This window comes from Leuciscus leuciscus, assembly GCF_965113295.1.
Source record: "Leuciscus leuciscus genome assembly, chromosome: 8".
In the NCBI taxonomy this organism is placed as follows: domain Eukaryota; kingdom Metazoa; phylum Chordata; class Actinopteri; order Cypriniformes; family Leuciscidae; genus Leuciscus; species Leuciscus leuciscus.
In genome coordinates, this window is record NC_138732.1 from 7,699,071 (window position 1) to 7,722,342 (window position 23,272).

Consider the following 23,272-nt stretch of genomic DNA (forward strand, 5'->3'; position numbering starts at 1 on the left):
ATAAAAAAATATTTTGCAATATTAAAATGTGATTATTTTGTATTTTTTATCAAATAAATTCAGCTTGGGTAAGCTTAAGAGACTTTTTTCAAAAATATATAAAAAATATATTTTTCTGCAGAAACACACACATGCATTCAGATGAAGAACTTAGTTACATAATTGAGATCCATATCATCTTTAATTATTCATTGCCAAAAAAAAACAAGGACATTAAGGCTTGCATTAGAGTTATTCCACACACAATCAATATTTGATTTTTAATAATGAAGGCGCTCTGGTAATTTAAAATTACTGACTATTGCAGAATTTACATTAAATGTCAAACCCTAAAAACACATATCCAATCTTTAAATAAGGCAATGACACGGCTATCTAAGAAGACTTCATTTGCAGAGCTATGCCTTGTGATAGAGTTTGAATCCAGGATAAAGGACTTGTTTAATATAATCTTTTTACATAGTTCTTACATAATAACTTGTAGGAACTGCATTTGATATGCAGCCTAGATCTATTACATGCGGGAAAGAAACGTCTCATTACTTGCCAAAGCACCATTTACTTCCTGTTCCGGGAAAGAAAATCTGATGTTGCATTCAATAGGCTGGAAAATAGCCAGCACCTGAAGTAAGTCCCACTGGAGAGCACTGATCTGTCAGTTTAGATCAGGGACATTTTTCCATGAGAAACTCTACGACACATACACACACACACACACACTGAGCTTTAACAAAGTGCACAATGTACAGTGTTTTCAGTGTTTTGATGAACTACTTTATCAGGAATGCAATGTTTCCATAACACCCTTTCCAGGTGCAGTTACAATGTCGCCTAAAATGCAGGCAATACAGTAAATGTACAGGTGTTTTCAACACCTGATGAGGAGCCATGGTCTCCTATAATCAGCCTAATGTCCCTTGCACCCTCTGTGACCTTAACTGACAGAGTTGGGTGAAAGAACAGGCTTGGAAAAAAACCAGGTACAAATATTACTGCATGCAAAAAAAAAAAGATAACATTTTGAAACATGCAGTGAGCGTCTGAGAACCTTATTCATGGATCTGACACAATGTGACCCTAGAAAAATTTATAAAAACTATTGACACAAAATACAATTCACATTCATCCACAACCTCCTCCATAACCCTGTGCGATGAGCTTCCTTTAGATCTGTCTTTTCCTTGCTTTACTTCTCTTCTCCATTACCGCGGATCTTGTATCTCTCCAGGAACTCGGCATGTTTCTGTCTCAGGATCTCATGCTGCTTCTTAAAGCCATTCACTCTAGAGGAAAAAACAGAAAGCAGCATGATCAAATCAAATGTTGACAATTTCTTAAGAAAAGTGCTAATCCATGCAAAAATCTCTGGTATTATGCTAGGGCAGGGTTTCCCAAATGTGGATAACACATTAGTTAATGAAAAGTTAGTAATTAATTATTTCAAATGTAAAATTATAATAAAAATGAATCATGAAATAGCTGAATTAAAAGGCTGTGATGTAATTAACTACAGTCTGAGTGTTTCAGAGTGAAGCGTGGCACTGTGTTCAGCGCACACATGAGTAGCTCATGATCCGCTGTTTTCAGCATCTCAGAGCTTCTTGGTTCTCAGTAAATAAAGCGAACTCCATCTCTGCATGTGCTGAGAGTCAGACGAAACGTGCTCTAGGTTTACTTTATTCACATATTTGCGTAATGTCCAACATTTTTGAAGACAGAATTTTTCAGCATTCCACTAGTATTCTACCGAAATAAAAGTTGAAAGATTTGAAATGTTAAATGCTTGTAAAAGTTTGAATGTTTGAAAGTGAAGAATTTGACATGAATTTTAGTATTAATGTAAAATAAATATTTAAAAAAATATGTAAAATAACATTATTACATCAATAATATATATATATATATATATATATATGATAGAATGATATTTATGAGGTAAACAACAATAGTAATAGTGCTGTCAAATCGATTAATCGCATCTAACAAAAGTTTTTGTATATAGTTTTATATATACGTGTGTGCGTGTGTGTGTGTATGTATGTATATGTATATATGTGACAGCACTAAATAATAATAATAATATAATAATAAGTATTATTATTTTTCAATATGATTGGGTTCCTAAAACCAGTGTGAATGTAATGTGAAAAAAAGAGGTTTGAGTCCACTTTAAAGTCCAGCTACAAAGTCAAAATAAAACACTTATTTTTAAATATATCTATTTACTTGCCTGAAATATGATCAACTGATATCAGAGAACTGTGAAGATAATGTTAAATCATTGAAATATTAACAAAATCTCATGTTTTGTGCTTCAAGTACATATTTTAAGGGTTCGGCTGACAAAAACGTTTGGGAATCTCTGTGCAAGTCTGATTTATGATATTCTGGTCCCTCAATATGGCATCACCATGCAATTTAGCATTATTATAATTATTCAAATAAGAAACATGATTTACACAAGTACTCAAATATTCGACCACCAAATCGCAAGTGCACAGTCCTGTTGAACATACTTAAAATGTGCTCTTGATTAGTGTGGCGACAACAACCTTCAGGGCTTCAACCTAATGAATGAGTTGCTAATAAAGTACAAATCCAATAAGGCTGTCAAATGAACATGAGATGAACCTATAATCCTCTTACCCTGTCCCACAACTACTCTCCTTTACATTTTAACAATGTCTCCATAGTTTCAAACGTTCCCGCTTTTGCTTTCAAAACCTCTGATGCGCCTCCTGAGGCTACATGTGTAACTTCAAAGTGCTCCCCACCTGGCTCTTTCTTTGGATTCATTGTAGATCTCACTGATGACTCTGTCCTTCTCATCCATGAAGTTATTATGGACCTCTTCCAGTTTCCTGCATGACAGACCAGCCCAGAGGTCAAAGGTGAACAGATTTACTGCCAACATATATATTTGGAGGGGTGAACAGACATCCACGAGGTGCCCACATAACTTTGGGGGTCACATTTAAAAGGGCACATGGACAATAAAACATTTGATCATTTTTCAAAACATTTCAAGTGCACTTCTGCAACGCGTCAACCGAGCGGTGTCTGTTTAAAGAAGATACTTAATCTCAGTCGCCTGAATTCAAGGTGTAAAAACATTTCACTGATACTGGAAAGCATAACTAAACATCAGGGATTATGGGAAACCAGTGAACACACTCTACTGGGGTTTGTCTGGCTCTGGGACAGACAATATGCCTTTCAAAAACAACACACCATTATCACGCACTCATCAGAAAACCTGATGCACGAACAAAAGAAAAACATTTTGCACTGCGTTTCATACAAACAGTTGCAAAACACTCACTTATCAGCACTGCATCGTTCAGAACGTGTTGAAAAATATTAGGATGAACCGCTGTGTGCATGCTGATCTCATATCTGCACCTTAGTGTGATATGATTAGGTCTCACCTGAACCCAAAGTAATGTGCGGAGAGACTGATTAGCATGGTGAGCACGCAATAGCCCACCAATCGCATGTTCCGTTTCTTTCTCTTCTCCCACTCCTCAGCCGTGTTCTCCTGAGGCTGGGCCTGTCTGAACTGCTCCCAATAGCGCATGCTCTCCGTGGCCTCCGCACTGAGAAACACAGAGACAGAAAGCAGGCATTTTAGCCACTGAACCATAATCTTTTGTAACCACATAACACGTATAACCCAGAAGTATCATAAAAGTCATCATGACAAATGATCCTATTAACTTTTTGCTCTTATTGTGAATTTTACAACAGAGCACATTTTTCTGTATGGACAAAAACATTTTTTTCATAACCTGTCATAAAAATGTACAAACTTTTCTGAACAAAACGGGGTCTAGTTCTTGTCCGGGCAAATCTCGCAACCATGATGTTAGGGTGTTCTGGGTGGTTTCTAACTGGTTCTAGTCAAAAGAGCCCATCCCTAAGTCTCTATGATATTCTGGGGCCTCAATTATAAAGATGTGCGTATAATAATCCGAAGTGTGAACATATGACAGTTTCCGAAATGTTCCTATGAGCGATTTCTAAAACATCTGTATGCACAAAAAAGTTCCTAAATGCGACCCTTTTTATAAATTACAGTTCATCTCAAATTCAAGTGTAATGTGTAACTAACACATCATCAGTGGGCAAAGAAATCCAAGTGCACTGTCAGAAAATGTATGTGTGGTAGGAAAGGCCTGGTTTCTGTTCGTGTGTGTAGGCATATATTATTATTTTCAGGAAATCATTCATAGCCTATATGTATGTAATTATCACAAAATAGTTTAAATGTTGCCCATTTGTGCATATAATTATATTAATGCATAATGTGATAGCCTAATTATCTTTAAAGTTTAATAAACAATGTTGAATTCATTTAAATACTGCTACATGAGCGCCAAAAAAGTTAATATGCATGCTTTTGTTGCCACATGCATAAGAACATTTCCATGTCAGTTTCTGCCTTTATCAATGGCAATTTTTTCCCTCACTTTTGACATATGAAATACGATAGTATGTGTGTTTTTAAAAAATGAGGCCCCTGGTTTTCTATATATAGCAATGTTATAGCCTTCATGTTGGTATAAAATGCCCACTTTCACAATTCAGTAAAATCCCTTTTAATAAAGTCAAGTTGGTTGATTATAGAGCTAACAGTCTCCCAGTTGCTGCTCACCTGGGGCTGTTGCTGGAGCTGGAGGAGGTTCTGAAGGACGGACCTCCAGAGTTCTGGTACCTCAGCCTGAGGTCATAGTCCCGTCTGGAAACGTCTCTGCTCAGCACCCTGTACGCCTCGTTCAGATGCACAAACTGAGTGTGCAGGCCGGGATTGGAGGGGTCACTGTCTGGGTGCAACTGAAGGAAAAAAAGGAATAAAAGTATGTTAAAATATCTTTCCCTGTAATATTAGAAGTGACACTTGCCAAAGCATGCATTACTAATTACTGTATTGCTGTGTGAATGCTAATGACTGATCTTGACTGGACTGTAAATTTCACTGTTAGTTCATTTATATTTTCTACAAAGGCTTTTTGATGTTGCTGCTACTAGAGCAGAAATTACATCTTCACATGTTCACATGTAGTGACAATCAAAGGAACATGGACTGAAATACAAAAATATAGTATCCTTAATCCGTTGAATTCATAAAAACACTGAATAAAGACCATCAGATTAATGCATGTCTCATATTTAATGAATAAAAAAATGCCAAAAGTCTCATCTTTACGACCTTTTCACCTTTCTGCTCTCACTTGTTCTGTATGTCACATGGCTCATAAACCTTTTATGACTTTTTATCTGCTTCTGACATGGAAACAAAGCGCCCATATCCCCGGCTTGTACCCTCATCTCCCGTCACACACACAAACACACAAACACACACACACACACACACACACACACACACACACACACACACACACACACACACACACACACACACACACACAGGTTCTATCCTGCCGTCACTCTGCCTCCTTGACCCGTAAACAGATGTTTCTCATTCTCAATCTCTTTCTCACAGACACATGCATATTTCTCTTTTTCCTTCTGTTTGTTTCCTGTGGAACTGTAGCCCTGAAACATATATTGAATTGCTTTAGTTTGAGACAAATTATACACACAAAAAAAGTGCTGAATGAAAAAATACAAGAATAAATGGCTAAATATTTAAGATAATGGGAACAGACAACAGTCTCTCTGCCACAACTGAACAGCTCCATCTAGGGGTGAGGAGGTAAATAACTAGGCATCATTTTTGCACAACCATACAACATTTTCAGAATGCATCAAGCAACTTTAACACTATGGATTAACTATGTATCAGAGAAGAAATTCTGAGGATCTGTCTAATTTTTTGATAAATTAAATGCAAACTGGCAAATACATTGCAATTTTATGCATATTTTATTCTCAAAGTATAGATGATACATAAATAAAATAAAATGTAATGGTTAAACTGATGTTAAGGCCAGTTCACACCAAGAACGATAACTATAGAAATAACCATATTAGCGTTCATATCAGTGGTTGATAACGTTCTGGTTATTATAGGTGCGTTGCAGTCTGTCACTATAAATTCTCTTTAAAGCAGGATGGTTTCTGATTGGCTGGATCCACCATTCATCAGCTGCAAAAAAAAAAAAAAATTCTGAAAGTGATTCCAACTATATTGTTCCTCTGTGTCATTATTGTTATAGTTGTGTTGTGGACTTCCCTATTCTCATAGAATTATTAGAACGATTATTAAAATGTTGTAGTTATAGTTATTGACCTTACTGTGAATGTGCCTTAAATGTGCATGAATAGGTGTCAGAGTCAGACCAACTCAGTCAGTATGACTCTAAAATGACAGCATAATCACGAGAAATGAACCTTTTTGGACTTGTCGAAAAATGCATTCTTAATTTGTTCCAGCGTAGCGTCCGATTTCACCCCGAGAAGTTCATAGTAATTGGCTGATGACCTATAAACAGAATGAGAGATGATTAAAACAAATGTCTTCATGATGATAAGATTTACATGATAAGACAAACAACTGCAGGCAAATCTAATAATCTTATGCCCCTGATGATAATAATAATAATTTACAAAATAACTTATGTTTGACTAATATGACAGCCTGATCAGAACAATGTCAAAAATATTTTTTTAATGTTTTCCATAAGAAATGTGGGTGGTGCTTGTTGCTATGGTCCTAGGATCTTCTTGGTGGTTGCCAGGGTGTTGCTATGGTGTTTTTGGTTGTTGTTAGGTGGCAGATAGGGTGTTCACACCCGCATGTTTCTATAATATTCTGGTCTACAGATATGACAGCATCAGCTCTGAAGGATGCATTTACATAAATGCTCTGAATCAGGAACAATAATTCACACTTTAAAGAATATCAGCTCACATTCAGATATATGAAATCAAGGTAAATTCAAGTACATTTTAGTTTCAAGTCTATTTTACTGTAGACAACTTAATATTTTCTCTCCTCACAAAATCTCAATACAAAAAGTGAATTTCTTCCTTAGTATTTTAACTATCTAAACAATACATTTAATTGAGAAGAAAAATGACTTAAGATATGGAGTCTTCATTTTCTGATAAATTTATACTAAAAAAGAGAGAAAAATATCTGCCAGTGGGGTAATTTTCCTTTGAAATTAAGTTTATTTCTCTTGTCCCACAGGCAGATCTTTTTCTTGATTTAAGCATTAACTCACTTAAAGGTATAGCGGAGGATGTTTTACTTCCTGGTGGGTAGTCTAAACTATTGGTCCTCCTAATTGTCAATCATTCTGGTGAATCAATCAAACTTTTCAAAAAGTGGAGAGGGCGGGTCTTATCTAAAATTTGGAAAGATCCTCCGCCATACCGTTAATAAAAAATATTTTTTTTAAATCACAGAAAATATTATGTAAAATCTAATTTAGCTGCTGAAGTAAAAGTATCTTGATTAAAGAATTTTTAGATATTTGTACTGGAAAACAAGACAAAAATACAGAGTTAGAAATTCACTTTTCGTAGTGACGTGTCAAATTTGTTTTGAGCATTTGAGCTAAACTATTTTGATCCTGGCAGCTGCATATATTATTCCTGCTGAAATGTATTATTCCTGCTGAAAAACATATTTCATTCATATTTAACAGATAAATAAAGTTTGGTGCTGCGTACCTCTGCGCAGTACAGAGTGAGAACAGCCTCTGAGAACTTTTACAGTACCAAAAACAACTCTGACAGAAACGAAGCTGAGCCATCAACAGCATGATGCTCAGAAATAAACTCAATATAGATGAATCTGAAAAACAGGGGAGAGATATGTTATGTTAGCACAGATAATAAACATATAACTAAATCAGATCTTTATTATGGTAAGAGAAATTCGTTTTCTGGATGTTTTGTTTGATATTTTTCTGCGGTTTCAGCATATTCAATGTATCCTGCGTTAGGTTGCAGTTTCAGCATGTTGAATGTGGCCTGTCTGAGTGAGGCTTTATTATGTTGTCTTTAAGTTTTAGCAACGCTGAATGCATGTTGTGTTTGGATGAAACTTTATCACGATGAACGCTTGCTGCGATTGGACAAAACCTGATTGTGTTCAATGCATGTTGTGTTAGCTTGAAGCTTTATCATGCTGAATGCACATTTCGTTTGAGTAAGGTTTTATCATGATGAATGCATGTTTTGTTTGAGTGAAGCTTTACATGTTGAATGCGTGTTGTGTTTTGGTGTGACTACGTACCGCTCAGCAGGATCCCACTGAAATGCAGGCGGTCAGCAGCTCTGCAGGAGATCCTGAATGGACACGAGAGATTACACAAAAACATATATTATTTTATATCACATTTTAGGCCTTTCTTTGACATCTACCCCCATTTTCACAGACAAGGCTTAAGCTAGTCCCAGACTAAAATGCATGTTTGAGCAGTTATAACTCAAAGCAACTTTCTCTGCCATATCTAAAAATATGTCAGTGCCATTGTTTTGTCTCAAAATGCACACCAGTAATGTTTTTTCTAAAGCACGTAAATGTCATAATTGAACTAAAGCCTAACCCTGCCTTAATCTAAGCCCTGTCTGTGAAACTGGGCCCTAATGTTCTTAAATGAATCTTAATTACAATCACTACACCCTAAAGCCTTGTATAGTTATGTGTGGACAGTATTAGTCAAGTTTGGCCTCCACAATGTAGATTTTTCAGGACTTCAGGACCACATACACACCAAATTAAGGTAATGCAATGCATGTGTTTCCTGTCCACATCTACATTAACTTAGTCCAAACATCTACACTAACTAAACATCATAAATCTGAACAACAATTTATCCAATAGGAATCTATGACCAATAAATAATAAACCTAGTAACGTTAGATGTAAAAATCTAGTGAGCTGCCTAACTAGGCAGCATTTTCTGCACCAAACACGGCTGTCTCGTAACTAAAAAGCTTTAAAAGCTGTCTAGGTAGTCAGCTCTCTTGGTTTGAGACACAGCCATTGAAAAGTAACTCAAATTTGCCGGTGGCTAATGTAACCAAAAAATCTCAAGTGTATTTCTATGCCAAATAGTATACGATCTTAAAACGTTTGTAAACGGTGTCTTAAACCATCTGACAAATGTTTAGTATCAAATTATCAGTTCGTGTGAGAGAAATTCACTTTCCACTCATGCTACTAGCTTAGCTGCAATGCTAAAAACAACAACAATAAACTCAAGGGAAACGTGTAGTTTAGCAGACAAACACTGATCAAACGTGCTGTAAAATCTCATTAGTCATAAATCAGCGGATTAAACACAAATAATGGTGTCACCTTCATTCATGGACACGCGCGGGTCGGCTGTGGTCATGTTCTTCTGCGCTTTCATAACGCCTAAACAGCGCTGTTACATAAAAGGACAAAGTGTTCATATCAGACATACAGCTGCTGTTTGCACCGTTTACCTGTTTTCAACTCTTTATTTACACTAATAATAAAACGATACATGTTAGATATAGTTATATTGCATAAAATAAAAAATTACATTTAAATAGTTGATCTTGCCGTTCATTACTTGCATATTTGTGAATAATAGTTCAGTAATTTCAGGGATCCTGGATACATATTGTAATATTACAATTCAATATATAAGCTTAAAAAAAATGTGTTTAAAAAAAAAACTTTCAAAACTAATGTAATGCATATTTTTGAGTCATGAACAATGTGTTTAAAACAAGTTTCAAAAGTTAAATAACACTTCAAAGTGTATATTTTTATTTTTGATATCAGGCGGTATAGCCAAATAGTTGTATGTGTATACTGTAGTTGTAACACCTGACATGGAAATTGTACCAACCAACCCATACTGGAAATGAGCAGTTTTGACCAGTACTTGAGAGAGATCTACAAACCTTTTCATTCTGCCACAAGGATCAGTTGAGCTCCTCTGGATGATGCATTATCATATTAACTGTTATTACCTTGTCTATTCACAATAAAAGAGCCATGTTTGCAGTTGCCACCTTGACATTATGAGAATATACAAATTGCTGGACAAAAGTTTTTCAATTATCTCAACAAGCTCTAAAACTACTGATATTTATAAAGGTTGTTTATATGAAAGGTTTCAAACCTAAACCTAGTTTTAAATTGTTTATTATTAAGACACCATTTTAAATAGTTTTCTTAGTCTGTTCATTTGTTCGGACAGTTGCACCACCTGACATTTAAGGTAACAAAACAAAATAATATGTATTATTAAAATGTTGTATTCAAACTAAATAGGTTTTATAGAATTAAGTGAGATATGTCATGAATTTATACAATTATTTTAAAAGGAGTGGGGGGGTTGGGGGAAGTCAATAAAGATTTCTTATTGGCCATGAATCTTAAACAGTATTTGTGTCTGTGCTGTTGTCACAATGATATGAGGGTTGTATAACTCCTGCAGTGAATTTTGAAGACATGGCAAAATCAAACTGTGCACTTACTAGGGCACATGGCTAAACCATTGAACCATTGCATCCATGGGTCAGTCTGATCATCAAAAAAAAAAGGAAATGCTTCACATAAGCAGCAAAAAAGTAATTTATTTGCTGCTCACTTGCATAACTAAATGCTTAAAGAAAAGAGAAAGTAAAAAAAAAAAAAGAGAAAAAAAACATCTTTGCAATTCTGTCATTGGTGTTATGATGAAAGACTCTCCACCTTTAAAAAAAAAATAAAAAAAAAATAATGGTGATTCCTACCTTATAATATGCCCATATATATGAACAGGTAAATGCAGTACTGACCTCAGAGAAAGAAGGGAAGAGATGATCGAGAATGTAGGCAGCTTTGAGACGTTGCTCTTCTTCACTGTTATACTGAATCGCTTCCAGCAGAGGAACACCATTTACCCTCGTAAACTCCTCAATCACCTGTTACAAGCAGGAGCACTTCAATTCAATTGGCTTGTCATGAATCGTCATACATAGATCAATGCAAAGTGATTTTAAATGCAGGGTTATTATAGTTAACTAAAACTGAAACCATAAAAAAAAAAATACTTAAATGTAAATAAAATAAAAGTTAACTGAAATAAAATAAAATTCAGCTAGTTGCCCACGCAGCACTTGTCATTTTCATTTAGTTTAACTTGATGTATGAAAATAAATATAGCTAAAATAAAAACTTCATAGACATACAAACCGAATAAAGATGACAAAAACACAAAATGATTTACACTTTAAAATTTAAATGATAATGGAAGATATAAAAATTCTAAAACTAATTCAAAATATTAAAGGTACATTTATGTAGATTAGGCATAGGTTAGTTGTCACAACGAGTGAGAAATGTTGACATGGAGCAGCTAAATCTCCAACCTCCGGAGAATCACCCGTTTGAGAGAAGAAGAAAAGAAAGTCTGCTGGCAAAAAGAGAAAGAGACAGAGCTCGTAATAAAACCAGAACCAACATTGGCTTGGCTTTTTGGAGATGGCGAGAACTGAAGGATTTGAAATGTTACAAAAGCGATGCAGAGATGGTGTTTATCACTCAACAGGTGAGTAATGTATTTTATTAAACAGATAAATTGCCATTCCTAGCTCTCTAGCATAGTTTATTGTAAAGCATTATCTATTGTGAAGGGTCTTATTCATCCGCACAATCAAAATGCATGCGGTTTTGTTTTTTAACCGCTAAAGGGCCAAAAGTTACAAAGTGTACCTTTAATAAAACTATAATAGTCTCTCAATGACACTAAAGCAAGAGTGTTTAAGTGAGACAGGATTCTTATATGATGGCATTCACCTGTGGGCCGCTGGATAGCAGCATGTACAGCACTTCCAGGCTCAGCGTCACCACCTCCGGCTCGGCCATCTTGAGTGTGGCACAGAGGGCGCTGAGCAGCCCTGCTTGTGTCAGACCAACACAGTATTCTGTGCCATGATGCGCGATATTGCCCAGAACTCTCAGTGCCTTGTACAAACATTAATGGTTGTGAGAACATTAGATGTGTATGTTATCGAAACGTACATGTTTTTGTGAATATGAGTATCGTAGACTAAAGCAGCAGGGAGATAACTTTTTAAAACAATGGTTAATATATATTAACCATTATATGGCACATTCATATTTTCACCTAAGAAAATGGTTTTAAGCCAATTATTAATATATTTTACTGTATGTGTCAGTGGGAAATATCAGTTTACATTTCCAAACATTCATTTTGCCTCTAGTTATAATAATCCAGTGTGATTTTTGTACGCACAAGGAGTCTGACAAAAGCCAGTTATGATCCACACGGAGATCTGATCTCACCATCGTCGAGTGTATCTGTGATTACATGAAGAAAAAAACTGAGACAGACTAAATCTAGAAGAACTGTGGCAACGTCTCCAAAACATTTGAAGAAACCTTCCTGCAAAGATACCTGTAAAACTATGTGCAAGTGTATCAGGACAAAAGCTGTTTTAAATGCAGAGGGTGCTCACACCAAAATATTGATTTGATTTAGTTAATAGATAAATAAAATCTATTTATAACATTATTTTTGGAAGCATCCTCACTTTACAGCATTTTTAGTGCCTAGAACTTTTCACAGTACTGTATCTTTGCAGGATGGTTTCTTCAAGCGTCTAGGAGACGTTGCCACAGCTCTCCTGGATTTATTCAGTTTTTTCTGTTTCTTCATGTAATCACAGATAAACTCGATGATGGTGAGATCAGATCTCTGTGTGGATCATAACTGGCTGTTGTCAGACTCCTTGTGCATACACAAATCTCACTGGATTATTATAATTAATGGCAAAATGAATGTTTGGAAATGTAGGCTTCCTAATAACATACAGAAAGAGATATAAATAACTGGCTTAAAACCATTTTTTTTGGGTGAAAATACTAATGCGTCTAAGTCTTTTGCACAGTACTGTGTGTATATACACCTCATAGTGGGTCGGAGTCCAAAAATGTAGGTATTTATGTTAGAGTAATGTATATATGCATGCCTGTTCCTCACCATTGTGTTAATTCCTTTAGAAAAAGACAGAAATTGGATTAATATGGGAACCATGTTGAGGAGCAGCAGGCCAGAGCAGAACCCACTTGAACCGACTGAAAAATATAAATCAAATTGTACAAATCGTGGTCATAATTGTGAGAAATTAGTTTTCTCCAATAAAACACAAGTTCATTTTAGTTTGAGCTTTACTGCTGAGTTAATTGAGATGGAAATCATTTTGAGCAAATGCATGCTAATGTCCGGCTCACCGGTGAGGTTGTTGAGCGCCCACAGGCTCTCTCTGGACAGAGCAGGATGAAGGTGAAGGTAAGTCTGACTGAAGACGCACAGCGCAGCGAGGAGACGAGTGTCCTCTGGCATTACGTCACCTCCACTGACCAGCAGGTTACCGAGGCAACGCAGAAGAGGCCAAATGAGCTGCACAGCAAAAACAAAAGTCAGGGTCCAAAGGAAAGCAGTATGAGTTCTATGAGCTTTTCAGAGGATGAGAGACTCATCAGGAACCACATGATCATATTGCTGATAAACTGTGCAATTTGAACTGTGTTTGAGAGTTGAAGGTCAAATATTATTGCATGAAAGCTCAACCACGACGTTGCATCAGCATCTATACCACAATTCCACTATGCTTCATGAGATTCAAGAAATAATGTAATGGTAAGAATTCATTATAACAGCATTGATAATTGGATTATATATGAATATAGGCACTGTGACTATATGACTCTCATTCTAAACCAGATGTGCAGTATGTAGGTGATGTAGATGATAAATATTTTGCTGTGATGGCTTACCAACTCCAGTCCACCCTCAAGGTTTCCTAGAGCAACAGCGCCTCCTAGTGTGATCAACACAGCACTGCATTGTGAGAGGGCGCCTTGTGCAATCAGCATCGAGTTATCCAAATTACTGCAAGCAAAACACAAACGTCATGTCATATATCAAATGATCTTTTTACCCACTAGTCACCTTTTGATCCAGAATTTACGTTATCTTGCAGAACTGGCACTAAACAGGTTTAGAACAATTCTCCATTATTCTGTTTTTGTTTAGTAAAAAGTATGAAAGGAGAAAAGGCCACACCTGCTGACTAAATAGTGCAAACACCACATACACTCGATCGCTGGCCCAAAACCAAACTCAGGATCTGGAGTCAACGCTGAGATCACATGAGGGACTATTTCTGAAGCCATGACCGCTCTGGAGTTTAAAAAAAACACACAACGGACACAGAGAGAAGAGTGGCATGTTGAGATTAATATACTATTTGTCATTGCCATCAACAATTTAGAGTAAACTGTAGCAATTTCAGCATTTCGAGACCTCTGCTCATTTGTTCCACATACAACCCCAGGCTAAAGTTATGGAATCACCAACCTTAGAGGATGTTCCCAGATTTTTTACTTTATTAGCAAATAAACAAATCACCAAAAACACCTCATAAATTGATCATAAATTCATAATTTTTTTCCAGACCAAGTAGAGGAAAAAAGTATGGAATCGCTCAATGTTGAGGACAATATTATGAAATCATAAAAAACAAAACAAAAACAAAAAACACAATAAGTATTTTCTCCCTCTCCCTCTGACTTTTATGACAGCCTAAATTCAATCGCTAAATTCAATCGCCTGGTGACTAAAAAAACATGCCATTATGTGTTTATTTGCTATAAAGTAATAAAGCTAGGTGAACATCCTCTAACTTTTGCCAGGGGTTGTACTGAAAATGTAACAAGCTCTGGTCACTTACGGGATGATTTTTTCAGTTGCGTCTTTGGCTTGTAGTAGCTGAGACAAAGTGAAACCAACCGCCTCCACCACTGCCAGATTATACCTCTGATTCTAGAACAGAGAAATCACCCAGTCACATTTCACCCCAAAATCAAAAGAAATAATTTTTTTTATATTTCAGATAGATAGACAGACACACACACACACACACACACACACACACACACACACACACACACACACACACACACACACACACACACACACACACACACACACACACACACACACACACACACACACACACACACACACACAAACAGAGACAGACAGACAGACACACACACACACACACACACAGAGTGTGTATGTTGTGCATTGTGAGATTTTTCTTTATTATTTATTTATTTCATATTTTTTTGCAATACATCACAATTTATTAAGCATATTTACCCCAAAAAATTCTCATTACTGTAATATGAGAAATAAAAAAAGTATATAAAAGAATCTATTTTAGTAATGAAAATCACAACTGAATATAATAATAATAAAAAAATTCCACAAAAGGAAAGTATCTGGTCATATTAAAATTGCCCTAAAACTCGTAATTTTCATCATGCAAAATGTTGAAAAAAAAAGTTTTTATGAGATTCATCCTATAAGAATGCACCATCATCCGTATGCTGAGACTTGTATTTGAAAGCCAGGTTGATTAAAACCAGCAAGCGTTAACAGGAACAAAAGTGATCGTTTAATATTAGTAACCCAAATGAGCTTACGTGAATACAGTTTGCCAGTGCAGGAACGATTCCCTGAGCTAGAAGCTTCTCTCTAACTACAGCGCTGTCAGGACACAGATTTCCCAGAGTGTATAAACAGAGTTCCTAAAGGAAAAGACGAAAGAGACAAATTCATGAGGAATGATCGATCCCTCTGACACTGACTTTACAGCAGTAACTCACTGACCGTTAGCTTGGTGCTCTGGCTGGAGAGGAAGGTGAGGAGGTACGGGCCCGCAGGCAGACAGGCCTGACCTACGCTGGGATGAGTAGACTGGGACAGCTCATGGAGACAGTGTGCTGCTTCCAGCTGACACTGGGCATTATGAGCACTGAGCTGACCGATCAACATGTGCATGCTGTTCTCGGATCTGAAGCAAACAGAGGCACTGCATTAGTAAGTACAGTATTTATGGCTACATGGCTATCCGATTATTTAGACGGAATAACAGCTCTTGATACTGTGAAATATTATATAGGCCTCCTTAAATAAGATGGAGTAAGCTCTGTATTGGTTTTGAGGTTATACTTAATGAAAGTGAGTTGGGTCTCTGGGTTTCTCAGAGCTTTTCTTAGAGATGCAAGACGAACTGCTTTCTCCTCACCCCCAGACTGGACTCCACGTATCAACTCCCTGACCTAATGTATACATACAACACACAGTAAATAGGCTACACAAGTAAAAATCCTAATAGTTTTAGTTTGTTGAGGAAGAGAAATAAATGAGCTTTTCTCTCTGAAGACTCACCTGTTCAGGTGACAGAGAGGTGGAGCCAGTCTCCACAGAGTCTTCCTCATCCACATTCTGCAGGAGTCTCTTACTGATGAGCAGTCTGTCTCTACGTGCCTGTCTAAGAGCTATGGATAGATGAGAGTGTCAAGAATTGATTAAAGCATAGTAAAATCAACAGGACAGGGTTGAAATAATATAGAGGCCCAATAGTACAGCACACACATACTATACACACCTTTCTCAAACTCTCTTCTCTTGCGTTTAAACTCCTCCAAATCACTGGCAGATGCACTTGCTTTGTGATGGAGGGTTTTCAATCTCCACATCTTTATGATTACTGCATCCAAATGCGAGTTTGTGCCCTGAATATCGTATTAGTTTGTTATATATAACAAACAAACAAACCTGAACTATGCTCTGTAACTCTCATTGCATATTTTAACGTATTTTAACGATGTTGATATTTTTTTATGTGAACCGTGAAACTAATATTTCAAAATAAAAGTTTCCCAGGAACCGGCGAATGACATCCTATATAATAATAAAATTTTATTATTATTATTAATATGATAATAATAATAATAATAATAATAATAATTATTATTATTATTATTATTATTATAACAAATATACATGGTTGTGAATAGATATTTTACAGGACGTTCCTTTTAACCATCCCCTCCAAAGACATCCTCTCACACCGTGTTGGCTTTTAATTTGAAATCCTCAAACCTGTATCTTCGTTCGCGTTTTGCTTCACACCTCTCTTTGGAAAATTCGAGTAAACGCTCTCAATTCATCTCAATGCCATTAGTAAATAAATTCAGAAAACAACCAGAGGTTCATGTACAGTTTCTAGGTAAGTGACTATGGAAATGTGAGCTTTGACAGTGTGAAATCTAGACATTGGAGGGTTTTATTTGTCAACACAACATGAAGAGCACATGTTTCCGCAGCATGATTTATGTGAAATGATTTGCTTTTTGAATAATATATTTATAATGATCATGATATAGTGGTCACTGGTTTCCAGGCTGTCAGGATATATAGTTTGTGTGTATGTTGTTGATGAGGCATTGCACTCTGTAACTGAGTTGGCCTAATGTGATAATTTGCTATATGAGAAAGTATACCACTTTGTTCTTTCTTGACAGGTCACATATACCAGCCTCTTAACTCAATTTCTCAAACAAACAAAAAATGTGCTTTTTTTCAGGTGACACGTTTTTCAGAGGTTTATATCCACCATGTCAAAGGCAACCAAACGCAAACACGTAGTCAAAGAACTTCTGGAGGACTTTGTCAAACCCACTGAAGACCAGCATATCATGAGGGTAACACTTGCAGTAGCTTTTGGGATCTGTATGGCTTTGAGAACCCGATATTCTGATTATACTATGTTAGTAAATAATTACACACCTCCTCCTCATCACAGGTCTTGGGAAGTAATGGCAATAACCTCCATGAAGCTGTGACTGGCAGTGGCGAGCGCTACCTGGTCAGTATGCCTACTAAGTTCCGCAAGAACCTCTGGATCAAACGAGGTTAGTTTGTTCTGCCTTTCCTGGGCATATAACAACTCTGTTCTTAAAAACACTAAAACGTTTTCACAATCTTTCTCTGTTTTTAGGAGACTTTGTCATTGTTGATCCTATTAAAGAAGGAGAAAAGGTGAAAGGAGAAATAAGCTTCATACTTTATAGGGACCACATTCAGTACCTGAGGAAACTTGGTGTCTGGTAAGGCCATTGTGTCTTCTTTTTTAACCATTTTAGTTTAATAACTTTATAATAACTAATGTACATTATTATTATAAGTTTATTATATATATACCATATAATTTTATATATAAACAAACATTATTTGTCAATCAATTAAAAAAATGTACAAATTAATCACACATTTTTCTATAATTTATTGCGATTAATCACACGTAAGATTCAAGTTTTTAATAGATTTTTTTATTTTGTAATAATTTCACGTTTATTCTCCAAATTGATGTAGAAACAACATAAAGACAGTAGCCTATGTTTTAAATATCACAGATACCAATACTGCCACTGATGTCTATGAAATTGATTTTTTTCCCCCTTAATTATAGCCATTCAGCATCACAGTATAATTAAAAGCCATCATTCTTTACATTTATTAGGCTTTAATAACTATAACATCTTTTAATTTAAGTGAACTTAAAACAATCTTCACATAAACCCATTGTAATAAATGTCAAATTAACCATTGCCCTTCAATATATCAGGGCTCAATTTTTTCTATTGGCCCAGTAAGACCGGTTCAGATTTTCACAAAAAAATGTATACAGAAATTTAATAAAGCTATCAAATACTTCACTGTCTTCACTGCATAAATTATAAATTAAATGTAGATTAATCATTATTAAAGGAACACGCCGACTTTTGGGGATTATAGCTTATTCACCGTATCCCCCAGAGTTAGATAAGTCCATACATACCCTTCTCATCTCTGTGCGTGCCGTAACTCTGTCTGACGCACCCACCGCTAGCCTAGCTTAGCACAAAGACTGGAGGTAAATGGCTCCAGCTAGCATACTGCTCCCAATAAGTGACAAAATAACGCCAACATTTTCCTATTTACATGTTGTGATTTGTATAGTCACAGCGTGTACAAATAACAAGGTCACATGAGACACAGCCATCTTCTAACCGTATACACACTGGGAACTATATTCTCAGAAGGCGAAGCACTGCTACTTCTGCGGAGTGATTTACTCCAACTCTGAGCGAACTCTCTGCTCCTCACCACGGGGCTTCTCAGGCGCTGCGAGCAAATCACTCCGCCCAAGTAGCAGTGCTTCAAACAGATGCTGCGTTAATTGCGTAAAAAATTAACATGTTCATTTTGACCACCCTAATATATACTATATAGCAGTTGCAGTATGTTTGTCTATAATATGTATATTTGCATTATTATTATTATCCCTACACAACAGTAATTCTTCCCAGAATCATGTGTTCAGATCTGTTCAAGAAAACAAAGCTGAAATGTGTTTAGTAAACCTCTTCTTCACACTTCACACAGGCCAGCAGGATTCCAGGAGGATCGCACATCCGATGACAGGAACGAGGGAACACCGAAAGAAAGTGAAAGAAAAACCAAGGAGGAGGATGACAGCGACTCGGAGGATGACGACAGTGATCTTTTCGTGAACACCAATCGTGCCACTGTTCTCTACAGTGAGAGTGAGGAAGAGACGGATGAGGAGGAGGAAAAGGAAGATGAAGGAAGAGCATAAAACAAGCAAACTGCAAATGATACTGGACGATGCTTACACTACAGCATGACCAAGACCAGAATTTAATTGGGTTTAAAAAACAAAATGCCTGAGACTAAGATTTTCAGAGCTGAATCATTTCTCTCAAATGGCTTTCAGATGGTGTTTCTGGTTTAGTTTACTGGGTTTCCAATCTAAAAGGAAACAGATTATGCATCATAATTCTTGTTAATAAGGTTTTGTAATAAACTTTGTTTTGTATTCTTGTTTTGCACTGATTTCTGTCTGCTAAACTCAACTCTAGTTTCGACTCTCAGAGTTGCATTTCTGCATTCAGAACTGGGGTTTGACGTTTCGGTCCAAAGTTGGAACATCTCAGCTGGGCTACGCTTGTGCACCAGGAGGAAGGTGTGATTCGCACAGGGTTCCTTGGGCTCATCCTTGGGGAAGTCAAAGGTGAGGAAGGCAGGGTGGTGGATAGGGTACACTCCCAGTCTCTGAAGACACATGCCCAGGTAGACATCATCAATGGGGAACAGGTGAACCTTCTGCGACACCTCCAAAAGCCTATGGGCCAGAGAACCAGAGTAAACCACCCCCCCTCCACCAGGGTATGATGGGTAAATCCCTTTAAAGAAGCTCTCCGGAATGTAGTACTTACTCCCTTTAGAGCGCATAGGTCCTGCACTGTTTATCACGTCCCCCACAACAAACGTCTCCATTTTATTTGACTGTCTGGATCCATTTGAAAAGCTTCTATTAGCCTCCTCGGCCAGCAAATAGTCTAGGAGAGCAGGCGTCCTCACAAAGATATCATCATCACCTTTAAAAATGAAACGGGCATGTGGGCATCGCCTTGAGAACCAGTCCCAGAACAGCACATCCTTCAGGGTGAGGTTAAAAAACGTGTCCATAAATTCCCATTGGATGATGTCACCATATTTATCACTCTCTAATTGCAATTTCTCTTCAATATGCAAGTCTTTGGACTTCCCCAGAAGGAAGACCCTGCGAACAAGCCTTTGCCGCCCATCTCGGGTTTTTATTCTTCCTGAACGCCCCCAAGTTTCTCTTATCGCTTCTCTGTTCACAAAATCCGCAGTAAGACTTTTGATGGCCAGCAGGATTAGCATTGGTGCCCGATTCTTTGCCAGTGGACCACCATCACAAACATCTAAAGGATCTATGATCAGCGGATATTCTCGACAGTACATGCTGGTCACAAAATCTTTCATCTGCGTTGGTAGAGTGAAGAAATCTGGCATTGTATTGTTAATCTCAAAATCTGGAGAGCATCCATTCCCACTTCTTCTGGACCTTTCTGTTTTGTAAGAAATACTGGGTGGGTTTACAGCCAGATTAGGATTTAGGATGGGGTTATGCTGGGAATCTATCATATACTGGATGATGTTCCATAGTGCTCCACTGTTTAGCTCGCTTCTCCAGAAGGATTTCACAGGATGGGGAGCCAGAGTACTGGAGAATTTGAGACCACTGGCAGTAAAGTGTGTCTGCAGCACAGGATGCACCACTCCACCAGGTGCACCATGTTTCAAGACGTAGATCATAACCATGGAGACATAGATGTACATTGGGAGCACCAGTGTGCACAGAAAACAGAAGAACATGATCCTCCAGCGGTATCGACACAGACGTGAAGCCATATACTGAGGAAAGGAAGATTAAATGTCAAACAGACCATCCAAATTGATTGTATTATCTCTAATTACTCAGACTGCCAACACAGGTGTGACTAGTATTATCACACAAGATTAAATCTACAAAAAATACCCATGGTTTACTGTTACTTATGGTAGGGGTGAGCGGGGCGCAAACAAACGTGGGGCTGTAGTTGTAACACACATGGTTTAACCACACGTGCAAGCATGACATATTTACTAATTGCCTTATCAACACTATATAGAGAAAAAAATTTGCCAAAATTAAAAAAGTATTTGGAAGATATCACTGAACATTTAACCATATAGCAAAAGTAAAAATGTTTTACTGAAGTACATTTTTCATCTGTTTTTCGTGTTTCTTTAAAATTAGACAAATCTGATATTATTTTAATCTTATATCTGTTATTTAAGAGTTGAGATGGGCTAGTTTTGTAATGCTGATCTAACTATCAGAAAACACTAGCTGGGTTTATAATAAGCGTAGCGCTAGTTCTGGCAGGTCACGTTAGTCAAGCTGGCATCAGCTGATACACGTGTACCTAGGCTATAGGAATACGACGCCTATTACGGTATACATATATAAGTTCCTTCAGTAACCTATTATCAGCAGCTATCGCATTTCTCAGGAGCGAATTACTCCTCTGTTCTGTTCTGTTTACCCTACGGGCGGTTATTGCTGCTCTCGCTGCTCTTATCTATGATATAGGCTGTATGGATGCGCAGGGAGTTCTTGCACAGAACAGAACCATACATCCCATCCCAATCCTAACTATATGCTAATTTTCAATCGTATTTGACGATAGTGGTCCTGACAGAAATCCCATTTACGCAGGTAGAACTATTGTTTTCTTTTCTTTTCTATTCTATTCTATATGCCTTTATGAATTCTATTGAGAAACCATGAGAAAAAAGTGAATAAAGACTGAGTCAATGTTCAGAAAATATACATTTTTATTATGTTTTGAAATATGCTTTATAGCTGTGTTTTGCGGTGTGTTTGTTGTCAAACTCAATTTTTTTTTTATTATTAAAAAAGCCATTATTTTATATGAAAAAGTAAATAATTGTATTTTATTGACAAAATTGTTTAGTTATACATATATATATATATATATATATATATATATATTTTGTTTATTAGTTCAGATAACATTTTAATCTTTCAAACGGGCATGTTGTCACATTTCACTTCCATTCTTTCGGGGTAGGCTATATCAAGAAAAAAAGTATAGGCTACTGTATTAATGAAACAAAACCACATAATTTATTCTCTGAACCCCAAGTGGGTTTACACAAACTGAAAAAGTCAAAAACTTTTAGGATGTGCCCCGCTCTTCCCTACTAATTATTCATTTATTTTATTACAATGTATTCAAATTAAATATAAAACTAAGGTGAGACTGCAGTTTTCACATCATTTCCCACTTGTGCTACTCTAAAAGATAAAAGTAGCCTAATCCACTAAATTATACTAACCATCGATTTTTCTTCTCTCTTTGAGATTATTTTATTGTTCCAACAACGAAACGAAACTTATATTTAGACTTTGGACTTACCACTATTCTGGTAATGCAGGCCAATTTATATGATGAATTTCGCGTCATTCACGCAATAATAGGCTTCACATAAATAATATGCGGAAAAGAAAAGAAAAGGATATTATGTGGATCAAGTGAAAACGTCTGGTAAACGAACAAACCAAGAAATAAGGTAAATTTCCCAATGTCTCGAGTAGCCTCTACTGCTTAGCGCGTGAAGTGATCTCAGGTGTGTGTGTGTGAGAGAGGTCACACCCACGATACAGTTCAATAAAAGCTAACAGATAAACAGGCCGGCCAGAGGCTAGTTGTCACTCTTTTCACTAGAATATTTCTCATATTTTTAAAAGTCAAATTCTATAGACACAAACCTTAAAGTCTTGGGTACCTAAAAACTATTGAACAGGTACCACCAATGGACAACAGCCAACATGACATTTCTTAAAAATAAGTAAATATGTTCATTAATTGTAGTTTTAGTTTAGTTTAAACCCTTTATTTATTTTTGTTAGATAACAAATACACTCAACCCCTGCAATCCCCTATTTATTATTGTAATTATGGTAGATCTTATGGAATGCCAAACCTGACTTAATAATAAATAAATAAATA

The 23,272-nt window shown here is 36.6% G+C and overlaps 4 protein-coding genes across 5 annotated transcripts in view; 1 reads left to right on the forward strand and 3 right to left on the reverse strand.

The window, feature by feature from the left end:
• Window positions 1-162: 162 nt before the first annotated feature.
• Window positions 163-9,426, reverse strand: dnajc4 (DnaJ (Hsp40) homolog, subfamily C, member 4). Its single transcript, XM_082177160.1, has 8 exons — window positions 9,278-9,426; window positions 8,210-8,262; window positions 7,642-7,765; window positions 6,355-6,445; window positions 4,655-4,833; window positions 3,429-3,596; window positions 2,775-2,861; window positions 163-1,283 (listed from the first exon to the last, which is right to left on the reverse strand). Exons 3-8 carry the CDS (start codon window positions 7,731-7,733, stop codon window positions 1,187-1,189), a joined length of 714 nt encoding a protein of 237 aa, XP_082033286.1. The 5' UTR covers window positions 7,734-7,765; window positions 8,210-8,262; window positions 9,278-9,426; the 3' UTR covers window positions 163-1,186.
• Window positions 9,427-10,513: 1,087 nt separating this feature from the next.
• tmco6 (transmembrane and coiled-coil domains 6) lies at window positions 10,514-16,657 on the reverse strand. The gene is made up of 13 exons (XM_082177041.1): window positions 16,426-16,657; window positions 16,206-16,315; window positions 15,987-16,096; window positions 15,645-15,828; window positions 15,458-15,562; window positions 14,698-14,789; window positions 14,031-14,147; window positions 13,742-13,856; window positions 13,196-13,364; window positions 12,945-13,039; window positions 11,738-11,905; window positions 10,738-10,863; window positions 10,514-10,651 (listed from the first exon to the last, which is right to left on the reverse strand). The coding sequence occupies exons 1-13, from the start codon at window positions 16,514-16,516 to the stop codon at window positions 10,631-10,633; spliced, it is 1,503 nt and encodes a 500-aa protein (XP_082033167.1). The 5' UTR covers window positions 16,517-16,657; the 3' UTR covers window positions 10,514-10,630.
• A 264-nt stretch (window positions 16,658-16,921) lies between these two features.
• eif1ad (eukaryotic translation initiation factor 1A domain containing) lies at window positions 16,922-19,706 on the forward strand. The gene is made up of 5 exons (XM_082177190.1): window positions 16,922-17,049; window positions 17,407-17,524; window positions 17,626-17,734; window positions 17,821-17,929; window positions 19,248-19,706. Exons 2-5 carry the CDS (start codon window positions 17,438-17,440, stop codon window positions 19,459-19,461), a joined length of 519 nt encoding a protein of 172 aa, XP_082033316.1. The 5' UTR covers window positions 16,922-17,049; window positions 17,407-17,437; the 3' UTR covers window positions 19,462-19,706.
• LOC309504059 (N-acetyllactosaminide beta-1,3-N-acetylglucosaminyltransferase 2-like) overlaps window positions 19,650-23,272 on the reverse strand; it is a gene marked incomplete at its 3' end in the record, with an annotated part of 84,091 nt that continues 80,468 nt past the window's right edge. Inside the window, exons 1-2 of one of the 2 annotated variants that reach the window (XM_082177039.1) lie at window positions 22,679-23,017; window positions 19,650-21,107 (exon numbers count right to left, since the gene is read on the reverse strand). In XM_082177039.1, coding sequence (XP_082033165.1) covers window positions 19,650-21,107; window positions 22,679-22,726 — 1,506 coding nt within the window. In that variant the 5' untranslated portion in view covers window positions 22,727-23,017. Of the gene's footprint in view, window positions 21,219-22,678; window positions 23,018-23,272 lie in introns of those variants that run through there. The other variant, XM_082177040.1, reaches the window with a different exon arrangement.